This window comes from Trachemys scripta, chromosome 1, assembly GCF_013100865.1.
Source record: "Trachemys scripta elegans isolate TJP31775 chromosome 1, CAS_Tse_1.0, whole genome shotgun sequence".
NCBI classification, from domain to species: Eukaryota; Metazoa; Chordata; order Testudines; family Emydidae; genus Trachemys; species Trachemys scripta.
The window spans coordinates 341,167,464-341,190,883 of NC_048298.1; the positions used below are offsets into that span (position 1 = coordinate 341,167,464).

The window sequence follows — 23,420 nt, forward strand, 5'->3', positions numbered from 1 at the left end:
CAATATCCTGTGTGAGACGGATGCCCAATACTATCCAGAGGAGACCACAGGAGGGTGAAACATTGACTGACTGATCTCATGATACTGTATTTTCTGTATGATTCCCCATCCCACTCCTCCTAGATCTCAATGTTTTGCTTAGTTTCTGTCCATGCTTGCACTGCGAACAGGGTTTCACAGAGCTGTGTACCATTATGCCCAGATCCCTGTCATGAGCTCATACAGTTACATTAGAATCTTGTAAGGTTTTAGGCATACACATTGGCATACACATTGCAGTTATTAACACGAAAGTTTATTTGCCATCATGTTGTCCATTGACCTGGCTTGGTTAGCTCCCTCTGAGGACTTCTCTGGACTTGACTATAACTGAAATAATCTCTATAAATGTTCCCATCTACTTCTTGCCCCCCATTTCTAGATGGTTAATATAGTAAATATTTTATATTTAACTTTATTATTTGCTATAAAGTGTGTAACCCCCCTTGCTGTGCTTCACTCTCTTCACAGGCACCTTGAACATTTCTGAGCTCCATCAACACATTGAGACCTTCATGGCAGCTTTCAACCTCACCCCCTCTGACCCTTCAACATTCATCCTAATGGGCATCCCTGGCCTGGAAGCTGCCCATATCTGGATTTCCATCCCTTTCACTACGTTCTACATTGTTGGCCTGTTGGAAAATGTTACGCTTCTGTTTGTTGTAAGCAAAGAGCAGACCCTGCACAAGCCAATGTACTTGCTGCTCTGCATGCTGGCACTCACAGATATCGCCACATCTACCTCCGTCGTGCCGAAGGCATTGTGTATATTTTGGTTCAATTTGAAAGGCATTACTGTGGGTGGCTGCCTCGCCCAGATGTTCTTCCTTCACACAGTTGCTGTTATGCACTCAACCGTCCTTGTGACAATGGCCTTCGATCGCTACATTGCCATATGTAACCCTCTGAGATACGCCACCATCCTCACCAAAGGACGAATAGCTAAGCTAGGGTTTCTAGGTTTGATCAAAGCTGTTCTCTTCATTCTGCCTATGCCCCTTCTCCTGAACACATTGCCATTCTGTTCCAACCACGTTATCCCCCACACGCACTGCGAACCTATAGCTGTGGCAAAGATATCGTGTGGGGATATTACAGTCAACAGGATGTATGGCTTAGTGATAGTGTTTGTAGTTGTAGGGTTAGACCTGATGTTCATTGCCCTGTCCTATGGTCTAATCATCAGGGCCCTCCTCAGAATATCCTCCAAGAAAGCCTACCAGAAAGCCCTCAACACCTGCACAGCCCACATCTGTGTGATGATTACGTATTATACTTCCGGCTTCTTCTCCCCTCTCATACAACGATTCGGTCAGGGCATCGCTCCCCATGTTCACATCCTATTGGCTGACCTCTATTTCCTCATCCCCCCCATGCTCAACCCTATTATTTATGGGGTCAAAACCAAAGAGCTTCGTGACAAAGTGGGCAAATACACCTGCAGAATGTGATCGCCTGGGACATTGAAATTAGCCTTTACAAAAGGGGGAAAGACTATCTCCTTGATAATCAAGGGTGCTCTGTCCCAGTTTGACTGAACTCAGCATTGTGGAGGTTCACAGTCTGGGAAGTTCCTCACAGCTAATCTCTCATCACTCCATCATGCAGCACTGCTCTCTCCCTTGCTGCATTCCCTCTCTCTGACCATCGCCTGACTTCTTTGAGCATGACCCATCAGCCCCCACCCTCTATCCCCGTCACCTGGCTTTTCTGTAACTCTTACATTACCAACTCTTAGCTGCTACTGCAGCTTTCTGATGCAAGGTGGCTTTCTATTAGTTCCTGTGTGAACAGGGTTCTTTATCAGTTTGATCAACTGAAGCTGCAGTTTGAGATAGGCGACGACAAAATTAAGAAACTATCATTTGTACAGTGATACGATGAGTGAAATGTAACTGATTTTTTCTACTTCCAATCCTTAACGAAACCTGGAGGATAAACCAAATAAAGGCTAACTGTAGCAAACTGAATGCAATTAGAAATAAATAATATAATAATGCTGTAGTTGTTTTTTCATTACAAATGTTTTGGGCTAAGTTGGGGCTTTTTTTAATGCCACTTTTGATGGAAACACCTGCCAGCCCTTAGTCAAGATACAAGTACCAGTATTTTGAGTTTGATTGTCATCTCATAGGTGTGTTGGTAATGTGAACAAAATCCTGCTGGGGCTTGTAGCTTTTTTTTTTTAAATCAAATCTGTAGTAGGGGTGTAACGAAAGCTTTCATTTGTTATTTTATGTCTAGCCAAATGTGTTAATAAAAAAACCTTTCTTTGAAAAAAGGGATGGGGCTACTTTCAGGTGAGTTGTGAAATGACTTTGGGCTTCTAATGCAGTGGAAATCTGGCAAGATCCGGAAGGGCCAGAGAAGCAGCCCAGCAGGCAGAGTGAGGACCTGCAGCCGGAGCAGCAGACAAGAACGGGTACTGGGTCAGCCCAGACCAGCAGGGAGCCAGGGCTGAGCTACAGCGGGGAGCTGCGGGGCCAGAGCCAGGATAGAAGATGCCGGCTGTGCCATAAGTAACACAGCAGCCGAGAGCAATGAGCAGCTAGGGAGAGCAAGGTGGGGCCATGGGATGAGGGCCCAGCAAAGGGAGATGTCTCCTGACAGGAGGGCCTTCAAGGTCCCACTCAGGGGTGGGGACGGGACTTGAACCCAATGTGGGGGCGGGTGTTGGGAAGAAGGGCCCTGCCATCTAAAATCTGTGGGCTCTGCTGACCTTCTGTACCAGTGAGTGCCACTCACAGTATCTTGTGGATATCTTCATTATACAAACTCCCTCCCACCCCGCCATCTTGGTCACTGTTTCAATTATCTTTGCTGGGCTTCTGTGGCAACACCCGGATAGGACGTACAGGGGCACAGCAATTGTCCCAGAAGGTCTGCAAATGACTGAAGGCCAAAGGCAGAAATGATACAAATAGTGGAAAGTGTATTTGGTATGTGTGATAGGTGCTGGTCAGTCAAGGTATAATGCTACACCTGTTCCACTTAGCTCATGATGGGAGAAGTTCCTTTGCAAATAGAATCTCTAAAAACTTTACGGGTTTTTCTTTTTTTAAATGATAGCTGGCATTGTGGCGCCTTGTAACAGAGGCCTGGTGTGAGGCCTGAGCTAAAATAATCAAAACTTTGCAACTATAAAGCAAAGTTAAGTGTGAGCAAGAGGCAGGCTCACAGAATCTGTCAAGAACAGGGCTGGTATTGCAGAAACACTCACTTATAAGTAGTGTTAGGTATAAGAATATAGACAAACACATTCCAGAAAGGTGGTACTAGAACACCTCCACACGAAACACATTCCTCAGTGAGAACAGGAACACACTGATCCATCTTAAGGATAAGGTCAGGGATAACAGCATAATGGATGGAGATGTCCAAGGTAATGTGCAGTCCCTGGATACATCAATGGTTGACACCCTAATATTTCAAAGGGTGGCATCATGATACAGCAGGAGCAATATGTAACTTGTTCATATTGGTGTATAAAAATGTGTCTCAGAGGACATGTCCTTGTCTGGCATAGGTGATAGTGGAAAGTCCCGCCACTAACTGAGCTAGTCCATTGCAACAGGCATACACGTGTTAGTGTATTTGTAACAATTGAGCAGGGCATTAGGACCACACTTCATTGTCAATAAACCTGACCAAATTCCTTCTCTACGAATTGAGTCTGTGGATTTATTGGGCAGATCAGTCAGAGCTGGCTGCATGGGCTATCTGGCCAGAGTCAGTACAGCACACAGCAAGAACATACACACACAGCCAAACATCTGTCAACAGTGCACAACATGTAACTACCAGAGAATTGGTCCAGCTCATTGAAGCACATCAAATGGGCCCAATTGGAGTTTTGGTCTTCAGCACTTGGATGCAGTGTCCAGGGTGAGCCTGGCTCAGAACCTCATCAAAGCATCAGAACCTCAACAAGACATCAAATCCCTCCCCAACTGCCACCTGTGCGCCGGGCGTCTTGTCCCCAGCACTGGAAACCTAACGATAAACCCTAGCCAAATCCACAATTCCCCACACAGCAGCTGCACACATGCTGAGTGGGCGGAGGAAACTGTTCCAACAGGGGCTGCGGCAGGCTGGATTTGGGGGAATCGTCATTTCCACATTATACCTAAAACCCTGCTAGCAAGAAAGGTTTCATCTGTAGAATGGATGGGTCTGGAGTGGGTGCATGAAGGAGGCAGTCAGGCATGTCACTGATGAGCAGCACTGGCAATTCACCTTGTGTAGTTTAGGCAGAGCTGCTGTGGAGCGTGCCCAAATGTCTTGTCCATATTTTACTCCTCACAAGTAAAGAAACACCCGTTAAAGCATCAGAGAGACTTGGAGAAGCACCAAAGGTCTCAGATTCTAAGCAGAGACTTTAAGCTTCTGAGGTGGAACCTGCATTGTAAGAACAGAGCTTGGTGATTTTTCATAACACTTGAACAATCTACATCCCATCTCAGGAGGACACTGTGACTACTGGACAGGGAATTCTGAGGCAATATGATGTATAACTCTCTTATGCTCCCCCCATGTCCTGCACCTCAGCGTCTCTCTTTGCTGGGGTGCAGGCCAGTGCTCTGTCTTTCCAGGACTTTTCAGAAAGCATTTCACAGAGTGAAATCTTGGGGCTATTGTATGTAAAACCCTGACAAAGAGATGTTAATTGTTCCTAGTCAGTTTCAAGGAGAGAGAACCATACATCTGTTAATAGAGATTCTCCACATCCTAGGAAGGAAGGAAGGATGGATGATGATAAAATACAAGTAGGATCTGATGAGAAACAGTCAAAGGGAAAAGATTCCCATAGTGAATGGTAATGAACATGGGGCATGTTCAGAAACTAAAATAGTGAAAGAACAAGTTAAAATTTACTTAGCAAGTTAAACATATTCAGTAAACCAGTGGTTTTCAAACTATTGTACTGGTGACCCCTTTCACCTAGCTGGCCTCTGAGTGTGACCCCCCCCCTTATAAATTAAAAACACTTATTTATATATTTAACACCATTATAAATGCTGGAGGCAAAGTGGGGTTTGGGGTGGAGGCTTACAGCTCACGACCCCCCATGTAACAACCTTACGACCCCCTGCAGGGTCCCGACCCCCAGTTTGAGAACCCCTGCAGTAAACATATACAGTTCTTTGTCTGGTTTGCTATTTAGTTCCTCAACCTCAAAAGGGGGAACTGGTAGACCATTTAGCTATGCTAAAGTTTCCAAACACTCATACTAACTTGCTCTAGCTAATCATACAGGACACAGACCTGTAGATCCCTTGCATTATAGCCAACTATTATGAATAATTATTATAAATAGCATATATTGGAATTCAGCATAAACAAAAGCCAAGAAAATAATATAATCAATGAAACCAATTAAAAAAACAATAACAAAACTGATAGCAAGTTAGCAAACTGGCCTTATGGGCGAAGTTCCACACTAACTTTAGGCATCTGGGACAAAACTTCATATAAATTATAAAAGCTGAAACGTGTAGCTTTGGGGAATGCATTTTCTGTGTAAAGTGAATGTAACATCATTGCATAAGACGGCTTCCCACAGAGTTGTTTCCTATAAAACCTTTTTCCTGTACTATTTTATTATGGAATTATAGCAGTAAACTTGACATTGTTTCTTTGCCCTTTTGTATATATTTCATAACAAATGAAAGCTTGGTCAAGCAATTGACTACACAATTGATCAACAGCCAGTATGAATCACTCCTTCCTCTCAGATTCAGTATTTAGACACAATGAAGGGGGACACCCACAGAAGGAGCACTTAAGGACAATAAGGCCATTGCGAGAAACAAAATGAATTATTTGCATCGGGCTTCACAGCTGAGGATATGAGGGAGATTCCTAAACCTGAGCCATTCTTTTAAGTGACAGATCTGAGGAACTATCCCAGATTGAGGTATCATTAGAGGAGGTTTTAGAACAAATTGATAAATTAAACAGCAATAAGTCACCAGGACCAGATGATATTCATGCAAGAGTTCTGAAGGAACTCAAAAGGGAAATTGCAGAACTACTAAATGTAGTCTGTAAAAAAACATTTAAATCAGCTTCTGTACCAGATGACTGGAGGATAGCTAATGTGACGTCAATTCTTAAAAAGGGCTCCAGAGGTGATCCTGGCAATTACAGTCTTGTAAGCCTGACTTCAGTACCAGGCAACCTGGTTGACACTATAATAAAGAACAATATTGTCAGACATATAGATGAACATAATTTGTTGAGAAAGAAAGAGTCAACATGGTTTTAGTAAAGGGAAATCCTGCCTCACAAATCTACTAGAATTCTTTGAGGGGGTGAACAAGCATGTGGACCAAGGGGATCCAGTGGATACAGTGTACTTAGATTTTCAGAAAGCCATTGACAAGATCCCTCACCAAGATCCCTTCACCAAAGTAAGTTGCCACAAGATAAGAGGGAAGGTGCTCTCATGGATTGGTAACTGGCTGAAAGATAAGAAACAAGGAGTAGGAATAAATGGTCAGTTTTCAGAATGGAGAGGGGTAAATTGTGGTGTCCCCCAGGGGGTCTATTCTGGGACCAGTCCTATTCAACATATTCATAAATGATCTGGAAAAAGGGTAAACAGTGAGGTGGCAAAATTTGCAGATGATACAAAATTACTAAAAATAATTAAGATCCAGACAAACAGCGAAATTAGTAGGCAGCTGGTTTAAAACAAATAAAATGAAGTATTTCTTCACACAACACACTCTCAACCTGTGGAAATCCTTGCCCGAGGATGTTGTGAAGGCCAAGACCATAACAGGGTTCAAAAAAGAACTAGATGAATTCATGGAGGATAGCTTCATCAATGGCTATTAGCCAGGATGGACAGGAATCATGTCCCTAGCCTCTGTTTGCCAGAAGCTGGGAATGAGTGACAGAAGATGGATCATTGATGATTACCTGTTCTGTTCATTCCCTCTGCGGCATCTGGCACTGGGCACTGTTGGAAGACAGGATACTGGTCCAGATGGACCTTTGATCTGACCCAGTAGGGCCATTCTTATGTTCTTACAGGAATGTTAGCAATGAGAAGAAGGTCATAGAATGTGTGGGATCATTACTGAATCGGGAGGGAACTTAGTGATAGATGATGTGGAAAAAGCGGAACTGCTCAATGCTTTTTTTGCCTCAGTGCTCACAGACAAGGTGAGCTCCCAGACTGCTGCCCTGGGCAACACAGTATGGGGAGGAGGTGAGTAGCCCTCAGTCGTGAAAGAACAGGTTAAGGATTGTTTAGAAAAGCTGGACATGCATAAGTCCATGCGACCAGATGCAATGCATCTGAAGGTGCTTAGAGAGTTGTCTGATGTGATTGCAGAGCCATTGGCCATTATCTTTGAAAAATTGTGGCTATCAGGGGAGGTCCCAGATGATTGGAAAAAGGCAAATCTAGTGACCATCTTTAAAAAAGGGAAGAAGGAGAATCCAGGTAACTACAGACCGGTCAGCCTCACCTCAGTCCCTGGAAAAATCACAGAGCAGGTCCTCAAGGTATCCAGGTGATCCAAAATAGTCAACATGGATTGACCTTTTGGTGCTTGCATGTAACAAGGCCTTCTCCCTTCTTCTAAGGCAGCAACTGCCCCTTCCTTTGGTATGGCCCAACCTTCAAGGACCTGCTTAGTCCAAGGGCTCTCCCCTACTCGGGGAGTCCAAACAGGAAATTAAGGGGATCAATCAAGTTCAGCATATATGTGAGAGATGAATGCTTCCTTCTCAGGCTGTCCCTGCAGCAGGCCCTCCCTTCCCTCAGGGAGGGACCTCTGGGCAGTTGTTCACGGGTTCTCATGGGGGACTTCGAGCACCCTGACGTCTGTTTGAAGAGCAATACATCAGTGCACAGGCAATCTAGGAGGTTTTTGGAGAGTGTTGGGGACAACTTCCTGATTCAAGTGCTGGAGGAATCAACTATGGGCCATGCTCCTCTTGACCTGTTGCTCACAAACAGGGAAGAATTGGTAGAGGAAGTAGAAGTAGGTGGCAACCTGGGCAGCAGTGCCCATGAGATGGTGGAGTTCAGGATCCTGACAAAAGGAAGAAAGGAGAGCAGCAAAATACAGACCCTGTAGGTCAGTCAAGTTAGACATTTTAACTTTTATTATTCATATGAAGTTTTGTCCCAGTTGACTAAAGTAAGTGGGGAACTGTCACCCTTGAGGCCAGTTTGCTAGCTTGCTATCTGTCATAATGTGTTTTTTTTTTTCCATTGGTTTGATAGATTATATTATTTTCTTGGGTTTTGCAGTACATGCTATTCATAATAGTGAGTCATATTAGTTGGCTATAACACAAGGGACCTACAGGTCTGTGTCCAGTATGATTAGCTAGAACAAGTTAGTATGAGTATTTGTAACTTTTGGCATAGATAAATGGCCTACCAGTTCCCCCTTTTGAGTTTGGGAACCAAACAAAGAACTGAATATGTTTACTGAATATGTCTAAAGTTATATGTAATATTGCCTCAGAATCCCCCATCACGTACAATCGCCCAGCACAGCATTCACCTGAGTTGAGATGTGGATTATCCAAGGGCTACGAAAGGTCACCAAGCTCTGTTCTAACAATGTGGGATCCATCTCAGAGGCTATAATCTCTGCTGAGAATCTGAGACCCTGTGGTGCTTCTCCAGGTTCCCTGATGCTTTAACAGGTTGTAACGGGGTAGCCTCGCCACCACTGGCCCCTCCCGCTGGTCGCTCCAGAAAATAGCGCTATCCAGGCATGGAGCACCCACTGCGGGTAGTGTCCCACCCATTTTCTGTTCGCCTGTGTTGTAATCTTCACCACTGGGACCCAGGTCACTCTCTGGACTGCAGTGTTTTCTTCAGGACACTGCACTCCCGCAGTGCCCACTACTCCATTCTCCCCTCTTCTGGGGGTAGATCAGAGTCCTGGTCCACACCTGCCTTCATGGCTACCTACCACCCCAAAGTCTAGTCCCTTGCCTCAGGGACAAGGTGCAGTCCATCGGTCACAGTCCCTCATGGCAAGGTGAGGTGTAAGGGGGGAGTTGGGATCCAGGCCAGCCCGTTACTCTGAGTCCCAACCCAGGGACCTTATAGCAGCTGCTTCTCACTGCCCCTCCTGTGCCTCCCTCTTCTCCCTATGCTCCCTGGGCCACTTCCCCTTGGCCCTTGCACCTTCTTGGCCCTTTCTAATAGGAACCACAGCCTGGCTGGACCTCACCCTCTGCTCCCCTGAGCCTGCCCAACACCACTCTGTCCACAGTGCTTCCTCCTTACCTCAGGAGCCAGTCCTTCTCCCTTTGCTGGCCAGGGAGAGCCTGATCTCTGTGCTGCAGCCTTTATATAGGGCTCAGCCGGCCCTGATTGGTTCCCCACAGGCCCTTGCTGATTGGCTGCCGGTCTGCGCAGCTCCTCTGGCCAATTCTAACCCTTTTTCTCCTGGACTGAGGCAGCCGCCCCATTACACACCCTCAGTCTTAAGAATGATCAAGGGGTGGGGGGGAATCCCTATCTCCCCAGTATCAAAGGGGTAGCCGTGTTAGTCTGGATCTGTAAATGCAGCAAAGAATCCTGTGGCACCTTATAAACTAACAGACGTATTGGAGCATGAGCTTTCGTGGGTGAATATCCACTTCTTCGGATGCATGGATCCTTGACTCTTTGCTGCTATCTCCCAAGTGTCCCTCGTAGCTGAGCCAGCAGGGAATCCCACTCTTGCTGCAGGCTCTCCACTATCTGGAGCAGCCTGCTCCCTTCTCCCATGGTTTGGGACCCCACTGTAGCCTTTTTTGCTCTTGTGGATGTTCCCCTATCGATTTGGGTTACCACTGTAGCCCTTCCGGCTCCCGAGTGGGAGCCATGGTTTATCTGGGGCCTCTTGGCCCCAGATAACCTCTCCACCTTTGTCCCAATCTTTCCTGCCCCTCCACCCTCGGCAGGTGCAGACTGGGCCCAGTTCTCTGGCACCCCCTCTCTTGTCTCTGGGGGCAATGCTTTTTCAGGTGGCCCTTCTTATGTCAATGGAAGTACCTCATGTGCCTTCCCTTCTTCCAAGGCCCTCCTACAGTCTGCTACTGGCGTAGCCCTTTCCTCAGAGATAGCATGGGCCCTGCAAGTCCCCTGAGGACCCTCCCTCTTAATGTGCCCGGGTTTCCCACAGGCCTAACAAGTTTGGGGCTCCCCTGATACCCTCACATGGGGCGCTCCCTCAGTTCTCTCTTTTGCTGGATGGCGCCTCCATGCACCATCCTGGTAGGGGCACTCCCTCCTATGGTGTCCCCTTCACCCACAGGCAAAACAGTTCTTCAGCCTTGGGGCTGGCCTTTCACCCTTGATGCTTGGCCTCTTATGAGGTACATGTGCCCACCCCCACAGCAGCTGGAACAGTCCCCATTGCTGCTCGGCGACATGGGCCGCACAGGCCTTCCAATAATAGTCCATCTTTCCCCCTCAGTTTCTCTCAATCTCTCCCTGCAGCACAGTTCACCCAGTCCTCTCTTTAGTCCCCTTGAATCGGGGGGGACCACATATGTGCACATTCTCCACCATGTATAATGGGATCAACTCACAGACACTGGCACCTCCCACTGGTAACTCTGGAAATTAGCTCTATCCAGGCACGGTGTGCCCCCTGCAGGTGGTGTCCCACCCATTGTCTGCTCTGCTGTGTTGTTGTCTCCACCACCAGGACACACATCGCTCTCTGGACTGCAGTGTCCTCTTCAGGACACTGACATCTGGCAGTGCCCACTACTCCATTCTCCCCCGTTCCGGGGGTAGATCAGCTGTCCTAGTCCACACCTGCCTTCATGGCCACCTGCCACCCCAAAGTCTACACTCCCTCAAAGCAAGGTGAGGTGTAAGCTAGGGGGACCCAGGCCCGCCCACTACTCAGGGTCCCGACCCAGGGACTCTCTAGCAGCAGCTTCTCACTGCACCTCCTGCACTCCCCTCTTCTCCCTTTGCTCCCTCGGCCACGTCCCCCTGGCCCTTGCACCTTCTCGGCCCTTTCTATCAGAGACTGCAGCCTTTCAGGTAACAGGCTGGAGCTCATCCCCTGCTCCCCTGAGGGTGCCCAGCACTGCTCTGTCCAAGGTGCTACCACCTCACCTAAGGAGCCAGACCTTCTCCCCTTACTGGCCAGGGAGAGACTGATCTCTTCTCTGTGCTGCAGCCTTTATATAGGTCTCAGCCTGGCCCTGATTGACTGCCTCTTTTTTGGCCTTGATTGGCTCCCCACAGGCCCTTGCTGATTGGCTGCCAGTCTGTGCAGCCTCTGTGGCCTGTTCTAACCCTTTTCTGCCCCACTACACAGATGTTCCTTTGCTTGTGAATGGAGCACGTCATTGGGGCACCATCCACAGTAGCTCTGTCTAAACTGCACAAAGTGAATTGCCAGTGCTGGTCACCAGGGACAGGCCTAGCTGTCTCCTTCGTGCACTGACTCCAGAACCATCCATTCTACGGATAAAATCTTTGTTGCTAGAAGGATTTTATGTATAATGTGGAAATGATGCTCCCCCCAATTCTGGCCTGCAACAGCACCTCTTGGCTACAATTTCCTCTGCCCGCTCAGCATGTGCGCGTCTGCTGTGTGAGAGATTGTGTATTTGGCTGTGGTTTGTTTTGAGATTCCTAGTGCTGTGGACAAGACGTATGGGCACAAAGGGGGCCATTGTGGAAGGATTTGATGCCTTGTTGCGGTTCTGATGCTTTGACGTGGTTCTGAGCCATGTTCATCCCGGACACTGATTCCAAGTGCTGAAGACCAAAACTCCAATTGGTCCCATGTGATGTGCCTCAGTGAGCTGGCCTGATCATCGAAAAGTTACATGTTGTGCGCTGTTGAAAGATGTGTGGCTGTGTGTGTGTGTTCTCTCTGTGTGCTGTACTGACTCTGGCCAGGTCGCTCATACAGCCAGCTCCAATCGAACCGCCCAATAAATTCACAGACTCGTCTCGTAGAAAAGGAATTTGCTCAGCTTTATTGACAATGCAGTGTGGTCCGAATGCCCTGCTCAATTGTTGCAGGTACACAAACACGTGTATGCCCATTGCAATGGACTAGCTCAGTTAGTGACAGGACTTTCCATAACCCCTTGGTCCAGACAAAGACACGTCCTCTGAGATACATTTTTATACACCAGTACAAACAAGTTACATATTGTTCCTGTGGCATCAGGATGCCACCATCTGAAGTATTAGGGTGCCACCCACTAACATAGCCAGGGATCGCATATTACCTTGCACATGTTGGTTTGATCAAAATAGCTCTACCCCTAATGCTCTTATCCCTGACGTTATCCTTAAGATGGATCAGCGGGTTCCTGTTCTCATTGAGGAATACGTTTGGTGTAGAGGTGTTCTAGTACAGGTTGTACCTCCCTAGTCTGGCACCCTCAGGACCTGACCAGACCCGAACCAGGGAATTTGCAGGATCGGGGGGTCAATGTCAGCACCTCCGCTGCCGGCCATGGAGCCCTGCTTGGCAGCAAAGGGGCCGGCATTGACGGAGCAGGGTGGGGCGGGGAGCTGGGGGAAAGAGGCAGGGGGGCTGCAGAATCCCGCAACTGCGGCGGCATTGAGATGGGATGGGGGGATGCTCAGGGAAAGAGGCTGGGAGGCTGTGGATCCCCCCGTGGGCCCCCACCATCCCGTCTCAGTCAATGCCGCTGTGGTGCGAGGCTATGCAGCAACCCCACCTCTTCCCCCCAGTACTCCTGAGGCCCTGTTTCTCCCCCTCCTTCCCCGAACTTTAACTCCATGCTTCTGAAGCTCTGGGAAGGGGGGAGGAGTTTCTAAGCCCAGGGCCACCGGCTTTTCCCTGTTAGTGCCTCAGCCGGACCAGGGATTTTGCCAGATGAGGGAAGTCCAGATAAGCAGGTACAACCTGTACCACCTTTCTGGAATGTGTTTGTGTCTATATTCTTGTGCCTAGCACTAGTTAGAAATGTGTGTTTTTGCAATATCAGCCCTGTTCTTGCCAGATTCTGTGAGCCAAGCCTGCCTCTTGCTCACACTTAACTTTGCTTTATAGCTGCAAAATTTTGATTATTTTAGTCCAGGCCTGAGACCTGACACCAGGCCTCTGCTAGAAGGGCATCTGTTCCAAGCCCTCACCTACCACAGGAACCACAATTCCAGCTAAAATTAAAACAAAACAAAGCTGTAAAGTCTTTATTGCTGCTATTTGCAAGGGAACTTGCCTCATTATGAGCCAAGTAGAACAGGTGCAGTGTTGTACCTTGACTGACCAGCACCTAACACACATACCGCTGCTTGCATCATTTCTGCCTTTGTCCTTCAGCTATTTGCAGGGAGGCTGACACAATTCCTGTGCCCCTGTGCATCTTATCAGGAACCATCAAAGGTCATGGAAACAGTTACCTTGTGAGCTATTCCACTGGTAAAGATGGGTGGGGGGGAGTTTGTATAATAAAGATAGCCACAAGATACTGTGAATTACACCCACTGTTACGGAAGGGCAGCAGATCCCACAGATTCTAGGTGGCAGGGCCCTTCTTCCCAGCCTCCACACTTCCATTGGGTTCATGTTCCCGCTCTGAGTCCAACCTTCAAGGACCTCTTGTCAGGCAATGTCTCTCTGTCCTGGGCCCTCATCCCATGGCCCCATTTTATGCTCCACAGCTGCTCCCTGACATTTTGCAGCTGTCTTACCTGTGGCATGGCTGGCATCTGGCCTGGCTCTGGCCCCGCAATTCCCCACTGTAGCTCATCCCTTTCTCCCCATTGGTTCAGCTGGTCTCTGCCGACCCAGCTTCCAGATCTGGTTTGCTCCAGTTGCATCTCCCCAGCTCTGCCTCGGCACCGCTGCTCTGTCTCCAGCCCAGCCCTGGCTCAGTGCTGTTGCTCTGTCTCCGGCCCAGCTTCGCCTTTTGGGCTCCTTCTCTGGTACCTCTGGTTCTGGCTGGGGTTGCCAGATTTCCACTGAATTAATAGCCCAGAGTCACTTAAAAATTCACCTTAAAAGTAGCCCCATCTATGTTTGAAACAAAGGTTTTTTATTCACACATTCGTCTATAGATCAAATAACAAATGAAAGCTTTTGACAGATTTGATTAAAAAAAAAAAAGACAAGACCCAACACAAGTTTTTCCACATTACCAACACACCTATGAGATGACAATAAAATTCAAAATCGAAACCCGGTATTGGTACTTGCATCCCGATAGAGGGTTGGCAGGTAATGACAGCTGTAAAAATAGCCTCAAAGTAGCCAAAAATGTTTGTAATGAAAAAAATAATAGCATTATTATATTATTTATGTCTAATTGCATTCAATGATGGTAGTAATTGTCTACGTATTGTGTTGAATTAGTTTGCTACAGTTAGCCTTTATTTGATTTATACTCCAGTAAAAAAAAATCAGGTAAATTTAATTCACTGGATCACTGTAGAAATTATAAAGAAGTTCATCACTGTAGTTTCTTACTTTTCTCTTTACCTGTCTCAGATTGCAGTTTCTGTTCATCAAACTGAAAACGAACCTTTTTCACACAGGGGGTAATGCATAGCCACATTGCATCAGAAAGCTGTAGTATCTTCTGGTAGTCTAAGAGTTATGGAAAGGCCACATGATAGGGTGTGTGGGTTTGGGGGCTGACAGGTGATGCTGAAAGAGGTGAGGTGATGGCAAGAGAGGGAACTCAGCAACAGAGAGAGCACTGTTGGGTGATTCGGTGATAAGACATTAGGTGTGAGGAACTTCTCAGACTGTGAACCTCTACAATGCTGAACTCAGCCAACTTGGCCAGAGCACCCAGGTGATCACATTTTGTATGTGTATTTGCCCAATTTGTCACGAAGCTCTTTGGATTTCACCCCATAAATTATAGGATTGAGCATGGGGGGGATGAGGAGATAGAGGTTGGCCAAGATTATGTGAATGTGGGGAGCGATGCCCTGACCAAACTGGTGTGTTAGGTTGACAAACAGGCCTGGAGTATAATACGTCAGCATCACACAGATGTGGGCTGTGCAGGTTTTCAGGGCTTTCTGGTGGGCTTCCTTGGAAGATATTCTGAGGACGGCCCTGATGATCAAACCGTAGGACAGGGCAATGAGTGAGAGGTCTAACACACTGACTACAAACACTATCACCAATCTATATGTCCTGTGGAGTGTGATGTCCCCACATGACATCTGCGCCACAGCTATAGGTACACAGAATGTGTGGGGGATAATGTGGTTGGAACAGAATGGCAGCCTGTTCAGGAGTAGGGGCATAGGCAGAATGAAGAGAACAGCTTTGATCAAACATAGAAGCCCTAGCTTAGCTATTCGTGCATTGGTGAGGAGGGTGGTGTATCTCAGAGGGTTACATATGGCAACGTAGCGATCGAAGGCCATTGTCACAAGGACGGCTGAGTGCATAACAGAAACTGTGGGAAGGAAGAAAGTCTGGGTGAGGCAACCAGCCACAGTAATGCTTTTCAAATTGAACCAAAATATACACAGTGTCTTCGGCACGATGGTGGTAGATGTGGCGATGTCTGTAAGTGCCAGCATGCAGAGCAGCAGGTACATTGGCTTGTGCAGGGTCTGCTCTTTGCTTACAACATACAGAAGCATGACATTTTCCAACAGGCCAATAATGTAGAAAGTAGCAAAAGGGATGGAAATCCAGATATGGCCAGCTTCCAGGCCAGGGATGCCCATTAGGATGAATGTTGAAGGGTCAGAGGGGGTGAGGTTGAAAGCTGCCATGAAGTTCTCAGTGTGTCGATCGGGCTCCAAAATGTTCAAGCTGCCTGTGAAGGGAGAGAAGCACAGCAAAGGGGGTTACACACTTTATAACAAATAGTAGGGTAAATATTTTTATTACTGTTATTAACAGTCTACAAAGTTGGAGGGAGAAGTGAGGTGGCAACATTTACAGATGACACAAGATGATTTTGGTTATAGTGAAGTCCAGAGATGTCCTCAGGTGGAGTTAACCAAGCCATGTGAAACCCTGCTCTCAGTGCAAGCATGGACAGAAACTCAGCAAAACTTTGGAATCCAGGAGAAGTGGGGTTGGAAATCAGAGAAAATACAATGCCATGAGATCATTTACTCAATGTTTCACCCTTCTGTGGACTCCTCTGTGTAGTATTGGGCACCCTTCTCACACAGGATATTGCAGAACTAGAGGAGTTCAGGGAATGATCAAGGGCCCAGGGAAACTCTTATAAGGGGACAAGTATCAGAGGGGTAGTCATGTTAGTCTGAATCTGTAAAAAGCTAACTGTTAGTCTTAAAGGTGCCACAGGACCCTCTGTTGCTCTTATAAGGGGAGAGGTTGAAAAGGCTGGATTTGTTACTTTACAAAGAAGATGAATAAGAGTGGGTATGAGAAAAATCTATAAAATGCTGACTGGTAGAGAGATGATGGAGAATGTGTTCTCTCTGTCTCATAAAACAACATCAAGTGGACATTCAATTATACAGAAATGTGGCAAAATGAAAATAGATAAATAAAGAATGCCTTTTCCACTCAATGCCTACATAGACTGAGGAGCGCCTTACCTGAAGAGGTAGTTGAGGCCATGAGGTAAACAAGAATCAGGAAGAGTTTGGACATTTACATGGATAGTGAGGCTTTACTGTTACAGTAGTTAGAGCCAAATAAATATTGTGTAAAGCCTATACATCCACATGTTTCAGGTGACAAGCCAATATCTAGCTGTTAAACATTAGGGTCACAGCCCCTTGCTGGTCAAGTCACCCCCCCTCCCCATCCACCTACAGTTGGGTTTATTACACCTTCTTCTGCAGTACCTGAGACTGTCACTCTCAGAGAGAGGACATTGGACAGGATCAACCATAGGTCTATTTCACTATGCCATTCCTATTTTGGAAAGGGGCCAAGTGTCCACCATGGAAACAGATGTTATCATGCTGGGCTATACTTTGTGCTGAACAGAATGGGCATGAAGGGCGCAAGGGTCTTTGTTATTTAGGACAACAGGCCTACATCTCTGTTACTTCCCCTATTTCTTTTGGTGAGACACATCCTTGTTGGCAAACAGCTTTGTCTGAGATATAAGTTGCAGATGTTAACTTACAACCGTAAGTCAGCAACTCAGCTACTAATCATTCTCATACCTGAATATTGATGAAGTTTGCAGATGATGCAAAAATTGCGGGATGGTAAATAATGAAGAGGAAAGGTCACTCATTCAGAGCAATCTGGATTGGTTGGTAAACTGGGTTGAAGCAAACAATTTATGTTCTAATATGGCCATGCAGATATATACATCCAGGAACAAAGAATGTACGTGATGTTTATACGATGGAGACTCTCATGGGAAGCACAATGACGCTGAACAATATTTGGGGCATGAAGGGATAACTGGCTAAACATGAGCTCCCAGTATCAGAGGGGTAGCCATATTAGTCTGTATCCACGAAAACAATGAGCAATCCAGTGGCAACTTAAAGACTAACATTTATTTGGGCATAAGATTTAGTGGGCAAAAAGCCCCCTTCAGACATGGAAATTACAGATCCAGGCATGAATATACTGGCACATGAAAAGAAGGGAGTTACCTTACAAGTGGAGAACCAGTGTTGACAAGGCCAATTCAGTCAGGGCGTATGGGGCCCACTCCCAGTTCCTATTGAAGCCCAAATTAATGGTGTTAAGTTTACAAAAGAGTTGCTGCTCTGCAGTTTCTCTTTTTTGAAGGATGTCTACTTTTAAATCTGTTACTGAGTGTCCAGGAAGATTGAAGTGTTCTCCAACTGGCTTTTGTATGTTACCATTCCTGATGTCGGATTTGTGTCGATTTATTCTTATGTAGAGACTGTCTGGTTTGGCCAATGTGCATGGCAGAAGGGCACTGCCGGTACAGGATGGCATATATCACATTAGTAGATGTGCAAGTGAATGAGCCCTGATGGTGTGGCTGATGTGGTTGGGTCCTATGATGGTGTCCCTATTGTAGATATGGGGAGAGAGTTGGCAACAGGGTTTGTTGTAGGGATTGGGTTAATGTTTCTGTGGTGTGGTGTGTAGTTGCTGGTGAGTATATACTTCAGCTTGGGGGGCTGTCCGTAAGAGAGGACCAGCCTTCCTCCCAAGATCTGTGAGAGTGAGGGATCATTTTCCAGGATAGGTTGTAGATCGTTGATGATGCGCTGAAGAGGTTTGAATTGGGGGCTGTAGGTGATGGCCAGTGGTGTTTTGTTATTTTCCTTGTTGGGCCTGTCCTGTAGTAGGTGACTTCTGGGTACGTTTCTGGCACTCTCAATCTGTTTCCTCACGTCCCCAGTGGGTATTGTAGTTTTAAAAATGCTTGATAGAGATCTTGTAGGTGTTTGTCTCAGTTGGAGGGATTGGAACAAATGCGGTTGTATCTATGGGTTTGGCTGTAGACAAAGAATTCTGTGATGTGTCCTGGATGGAAGCTAGAGGCATGTAGGTAACTATAGCGGTCAGTAGGTTTCTGGTATAGGGTAGTGTTTATCTGACCATCTGTTATTTGCACTGTAATGTCCAGGAAGTGCATCTCTTATGTCGACTGGTCCAGGCTGAGGTTGATGATGGGGTGTAAATTATTGACATCCCGGTGGAATTCTTCAAGGGCTTCCTTCCTGTAGGTCCATATGATGAAGTTGTCATCAATGTACTGCAAATTCAGGAGGGATACTAGGGTACAAGAGCTGAGGAAGCAGTGTTCTAGGTCAGCCACAAAAATGTTGGCATCCTGTGCGGCCATGCGGAAACCCAAAGCAGTGCTGCTGACTTAAAGGTATAAATTGTCCCTAAATCAGAAATGGTTGTGGGTTAGGACAAAGTCACGAAGCTCGGCCACCAGGTGTGCCATGGCCTCATCAGGGATATTGTTCCTGACAGCTTGTAGTCCATCCTTGTATGGAATATTGGTGTAGAGAGCTTCTACATCCATGGTGACCAGGATGGTGTTTTCAGACAGATCACCAATGCATTGTAGTTTCCACAGGAAGCCGATGGTTTCTCGAAGGTATCTAGGAGTGCTGGTAGAGTAGGGTCTGAGGAGAGAGTCCACGTAGCCAGATAATCCTGGTGCAAGCATGCCAATGCCTGAGATGATGGGGCGTTCAGGATTTCCAGGTTTACGGATCTTGGGTAGCAGATAAAATATCCCTGGTTGGGGCTCTAGGGGTGTGTGTATATAGATTTGTTCCCGTGGTATTTCAAGGAGTTTCTTGAGCAGATGGTGTAGTTTTTTTTGGAACTCCTCAGTGGGATCAGAGGATAGTGGCCTGTAGAATGTGGTTTGGGAGAGTTGCCTGGCAACCTCCTGTTCATAATCTGACCTGTTCATGATGAGCTCCCTGTGTGACCCTGTGGCCAAAACAGCCAATGAGATCCTGGGATGATAACCAGAGGAATCTTAAGGAGAGGTAAAAAAATGTTATTTTACCTCTGTATGTGGCACTGGCACCACTGCTGCTGTAAAACTGTGTCCAGTTCTGGTGTCCACATTTCAAGATGGATGTTGATACACTGAAAAAGTTCCAGAGAAGAGTCAGAAGAATTACTGAAAATTAGAAAACCTGCCTTATAGTCAAAGACTCAAAGAGCTCAATGTATTTTGTTTAACAAAGATGGTTAAGGGGTGATTGATAACAGTCTATAAATAACTGCTCAGGGAACTAATATTTAATCATAGGCTTTTCAAGCTTGCATACACAGGTGTAACATGATCCAATGGCTGGAGGTTGAAGTTAAAGAAATTTGGACTGGAAATAAGGAGTACCTTTATTGGTGAGAGTAATTAACGATTGGAACAATTTACCAAGCGTCTTGGTGGATTCTCCATCACTGAGAATTTTTAAAACAAGGTTGGATGTTCTCTAAAAGATCTGCTCGAGGAATAATTTTGGGGAAATTCTTAGGGATGTGTTTTACAGGCCTGTTCTGTACAGACGAGATGATCTCAATGGTGCCTGCAAGCTCATGCCTGAGCTTACTGAAGGCATTTTTTCTATTCATGACTGTGTTGAATTTTGCCGTCTGAGGAGAAAGTCTCATGTGACTATGATGCCTTGGAAATGTCACACCAGGTGTGTATTTCACGAGTCTGAGGGGTCCCACGAGACACTGCATGGATGAACATTTAGGTGAGAAAAATAATGATTTGACCACATAATATCTCTGCACAGCAGAATGTATGTACAACCCTCCCAATGAATGACCAGCAGAACTGGCTAGTAAGTGCTCGCAGAACATCCTGGGTTTAATGGCTGTGCCCAAGTGACCTACTGTTTCAGGCAGCTACGAGTGATTGCTGCACATGACAGCTATATTTATCTAGGCCCTGGCATGTCCCACAGTTGCCTGCGGGAGGGAGACAGGATGTGTAGACTAAACTGAGCCAGCGTGAGTAACTCTTCCTCAAAACGACACAAAGCTTTAATGTATTGCTGCCCGTTAGAAACCCAGACATACCTTTCAGAGGCTGCTTTTCATGCTGGCAATTGCTGACGATTCCACAAAATTGTAGTGGGGCTGCTCACGGAGGAGGGATGGGAAAGGTTTCAGAATCAATCTGCAGGAGTGTGGTCCATGGCATGTTACAATCTGAGATACTCACACGCACCCTGACCCAGGAGGCCTCATTATGCCTCTTTCATCTCCGCATTAGGCAAGATGTCCATTCCCTATTTCACAAAGTTCAGAACTGTGTGTAGTCAGAGCTGGATACTGCGTGTCACTCTCCCATCCCTCTCCCCCCCCGCACGTGCACACACACACGGTGCATTCCTTGAGCTATCCCGATGATATTTCCAACATTGCCTCTAAGACAGAAACATGCTTATATTTTCACTGCTTTTTCTATGCTTTTCATCCTCTCCAGAACCAGAGATGTAGGGGCACAAAGAGAGCACATCCCTCTTCCCCCCAGTAAAAATATTATAATCCCAATTGTTTTCAAGCTTTAAGCCTGTGAGTTTGAGATTTCAGCAACTCTCCTGTCAGTTCTTCTTTGGTCCAAAAGAGCTCACCCGTCCTTAGACGCCCCAGGACAACTCCGGTTGAAATCACTGGAGTCTCATGGCTGGTGTAAATCTTTCTTTAAATCCCTACATGTGCATTTAAGGTGATATCCTGACTGTGTTAGAAGTTTTTCCCTTGAACTCAATGGGAAGAGATTCACCCTTAGTGTTTAAATTTCAGCTCTGAGCTGTGAAAATCAGAGCTTTGGGTCCTGCTACAGAAAGCACTAGTCTATTAGGGTGCTGAAAGATTGTGAAGGAAACCCAAAGTACATGTGGCATTCTGAGAGCAGACATGGAAGATGGGGATTGTAAAACACAGGGGCCCTGATTTAGCTCTCAGGGAGGCCAGCGTCAATCTGGAGTGAGTTACTGAAGGCAGAATGTAAGAGCAGAATCTGGCCAGTGTGTGGCCCATTCTTGTTGTGAACACACATAGCTGCAGAGGTTTGCCTGCATTTCCTAATGGTGCAATAAAGTTGCTGAACTGGAAGAGTTGAGCGAACGAGAGGAAAAAACACACAACCCAAAAAAAGGAAGCTACTTACACAGACATAAGGACACAGTAATGTTTGCCTAAACTATTTCCAAAACATTTGTAGTTCCAGGTTTACCAGGAAAATCCTTGGTGTTTCTGACAATACTAAACACTTCAAGTTGTTTGTGCTGGTGCATTCCTACCCAGATCGTTGTTGACTTGAACCCTGGAACCCTTCTTGTCCCCTTAATATAACTTGAATGCAGAAACAATCATCTCATCAAAATACTGCTCAGCAGAGACTGGAAATCTCCTTACCACAACAGGAACGCAGAGCCCTGGGAATCAGCATACGAATCTTGAATGTCTGAAACTGTCTCTGCTGGACAGTGACCTTTATGATTCCCCTGTACAGTCCCTGCGGACTCTCTGGTTGGCCAGGACTCCCAGACAATTCCCTTGGCTCCACGAGCACTGGGAGGAGCAGAAAATAGACCCTGGATAATTACAGCTTGATAGTCTCCCCTGGGAGTGAAGAAATAATTTGCGGATACCAAGGGCTCAGATTGTCAGGGCAAATTCCATCTTGCAGACTGTTCAGTCTAGCAATTGATGCTGGATTTATTTCTGACATGTAGTATACTGCCATCTGCACTATGTGTGGGAATGCTGCCACAAGACACGGAACCAAACATTATTTTCAATTAATTATAGCAATGCACCACTGCATATCACCCATGAAGTTGTAATATCCAGTCCATCAGCCTCTGAAATTCATTGCATTTCATTGAAATTTATTGGAGGCCAAATGACTTGATCATGAACCGATGCAAGCAACTGTGTGGAAAAGGCTTTCTTCATGAAGGAATCTGGCATCAAAGGTACTTGCCAATATCCCTTTGTGAGACTAAAGTTGATATATATCTGGCAGTTCAAAACTATTCTAATATTTCATCTACTCTCTGAGTTAGTTAGGCATCAAATTTCAATACTGTGTTGATCATTCGGAAACCGAATGCAGAAATGGGTTATGCTATCCTGGGTTCGAACTAACACAAAGAGACTTCTCCACTCACTGTGTGATTCCTTCACCAGTTCCAGGACCAAAAAGCCATGGATTTCATCATACATGGTATCCCACATTTTATGAGAGAACAGCTATGGAGGTTCCCTGAACTTATGCCCTGGAGCCGTTTCTGGATGGTGGTATTTTAGGTGGGTGAGAACACAGCGGTAAAGGAATCAAAAAACTGGAACATGTGGATTTTTTGTTTAGGCTGCAGTTCCTCCCCCATGCTTGTGTCACAGGTGCAGGGGGAACTAATTTGGGCTCCAGAGGTATGAGAGCACCCCTGCAGTGCAGTCTGGGAGCCGTGGGAACTGATGCGCCCCTCTAACCACCCAGCTGGGCTGGCCTTTTTTCACACTACTCTGCTGGTGATTGTATCTCTTCAGGCCCTGTTATCACCCAACACAGTGATAGATGGCACCACACACCCAAATGGAGCTACTGGAGAGCTTACCTAAGCAGTCCAAGAACAAATGGAGGACATCAGCCAATTTCTGACCTCTCCAGGTTCACCCCGCCTACTGGAGTATGAACCCATAATTCTGTGGTGCACTCTGGAGGGGTCTGTACATTGTAAACTAATTGGTAGATTTCGCCCTCCCCTTGATATGAGAAGGCTATGCACCAGCCTGTGTTAAACAAGCTGAGATTTTCCCCAGAAACTTCACTCAAAGTCACAGTGGTTTAGATAAATCAAAAAGGAAATTTAACTACAGAAATATATATTTGAGATGATTATAAGTGATAGCAAAGAGTTCAAAGCAGGTTGCATAGCAAATAAACAGAACTGCCAACTAAGCCTGAGGTATTAGATAGATTGACTATGAATCAGCAAATTCTCACTCTGGCTGGTG

The 23,420-nt window shown here is 46.3% G+C and overlaps 2 protein-coding genes across 2 annotated transcripts; one reads left to right on the plus strand and one right to left on the minus strand.

Moving 5' to 3' along the window:
• The first annotated feature begins 554 nt into the window (after positions 1 to 554).
• Positions 555 to 1,493, plus strand: LOC117886049 (putative olfactory receptor 52P1). Its single transcript, XM_034787716.1, has one exon. It carries the CDS (start codon positions 555 to 557, stop codon positions 1,491 to 1,493), a length of 939 nt encoding a protein of 312 aa, XP_034643607.1.
• Positions 1,494 to 14,821: 13,328 nt separating this feature from the next.
• Positions 14,822 to 15,760, minus strand: LOC117873369 (olfactory receptor 52B2-like). Its single transcript, XM_034762669.1, has one exon. The coding sequence runs from the start codon at positions 15,758 to 15,760 to the stop codon at positions 14,822 to 14,824; it is 939 nt and encodes a 312-aa protein (XP_034618560.1).
• Positions 15,761 to 23,420: the final 7,660 nt, after the last annotated feature.

Coding starts and splice junctions, on each gene's coding strand:
- LOC117886049 (XM_034787716.1), top strand. CDS start 555: ATGGCAGCTTTCAACCTCACCCCCTCTGACCCTTCAACATTCATCCTA.
- LOC117873369 (XM_034762669.1), bottom strand. CDS start 15,760: ATGGCAGCTTTCAACCTCACCCCCTCTGACCCTTCAACATTCATCCTA.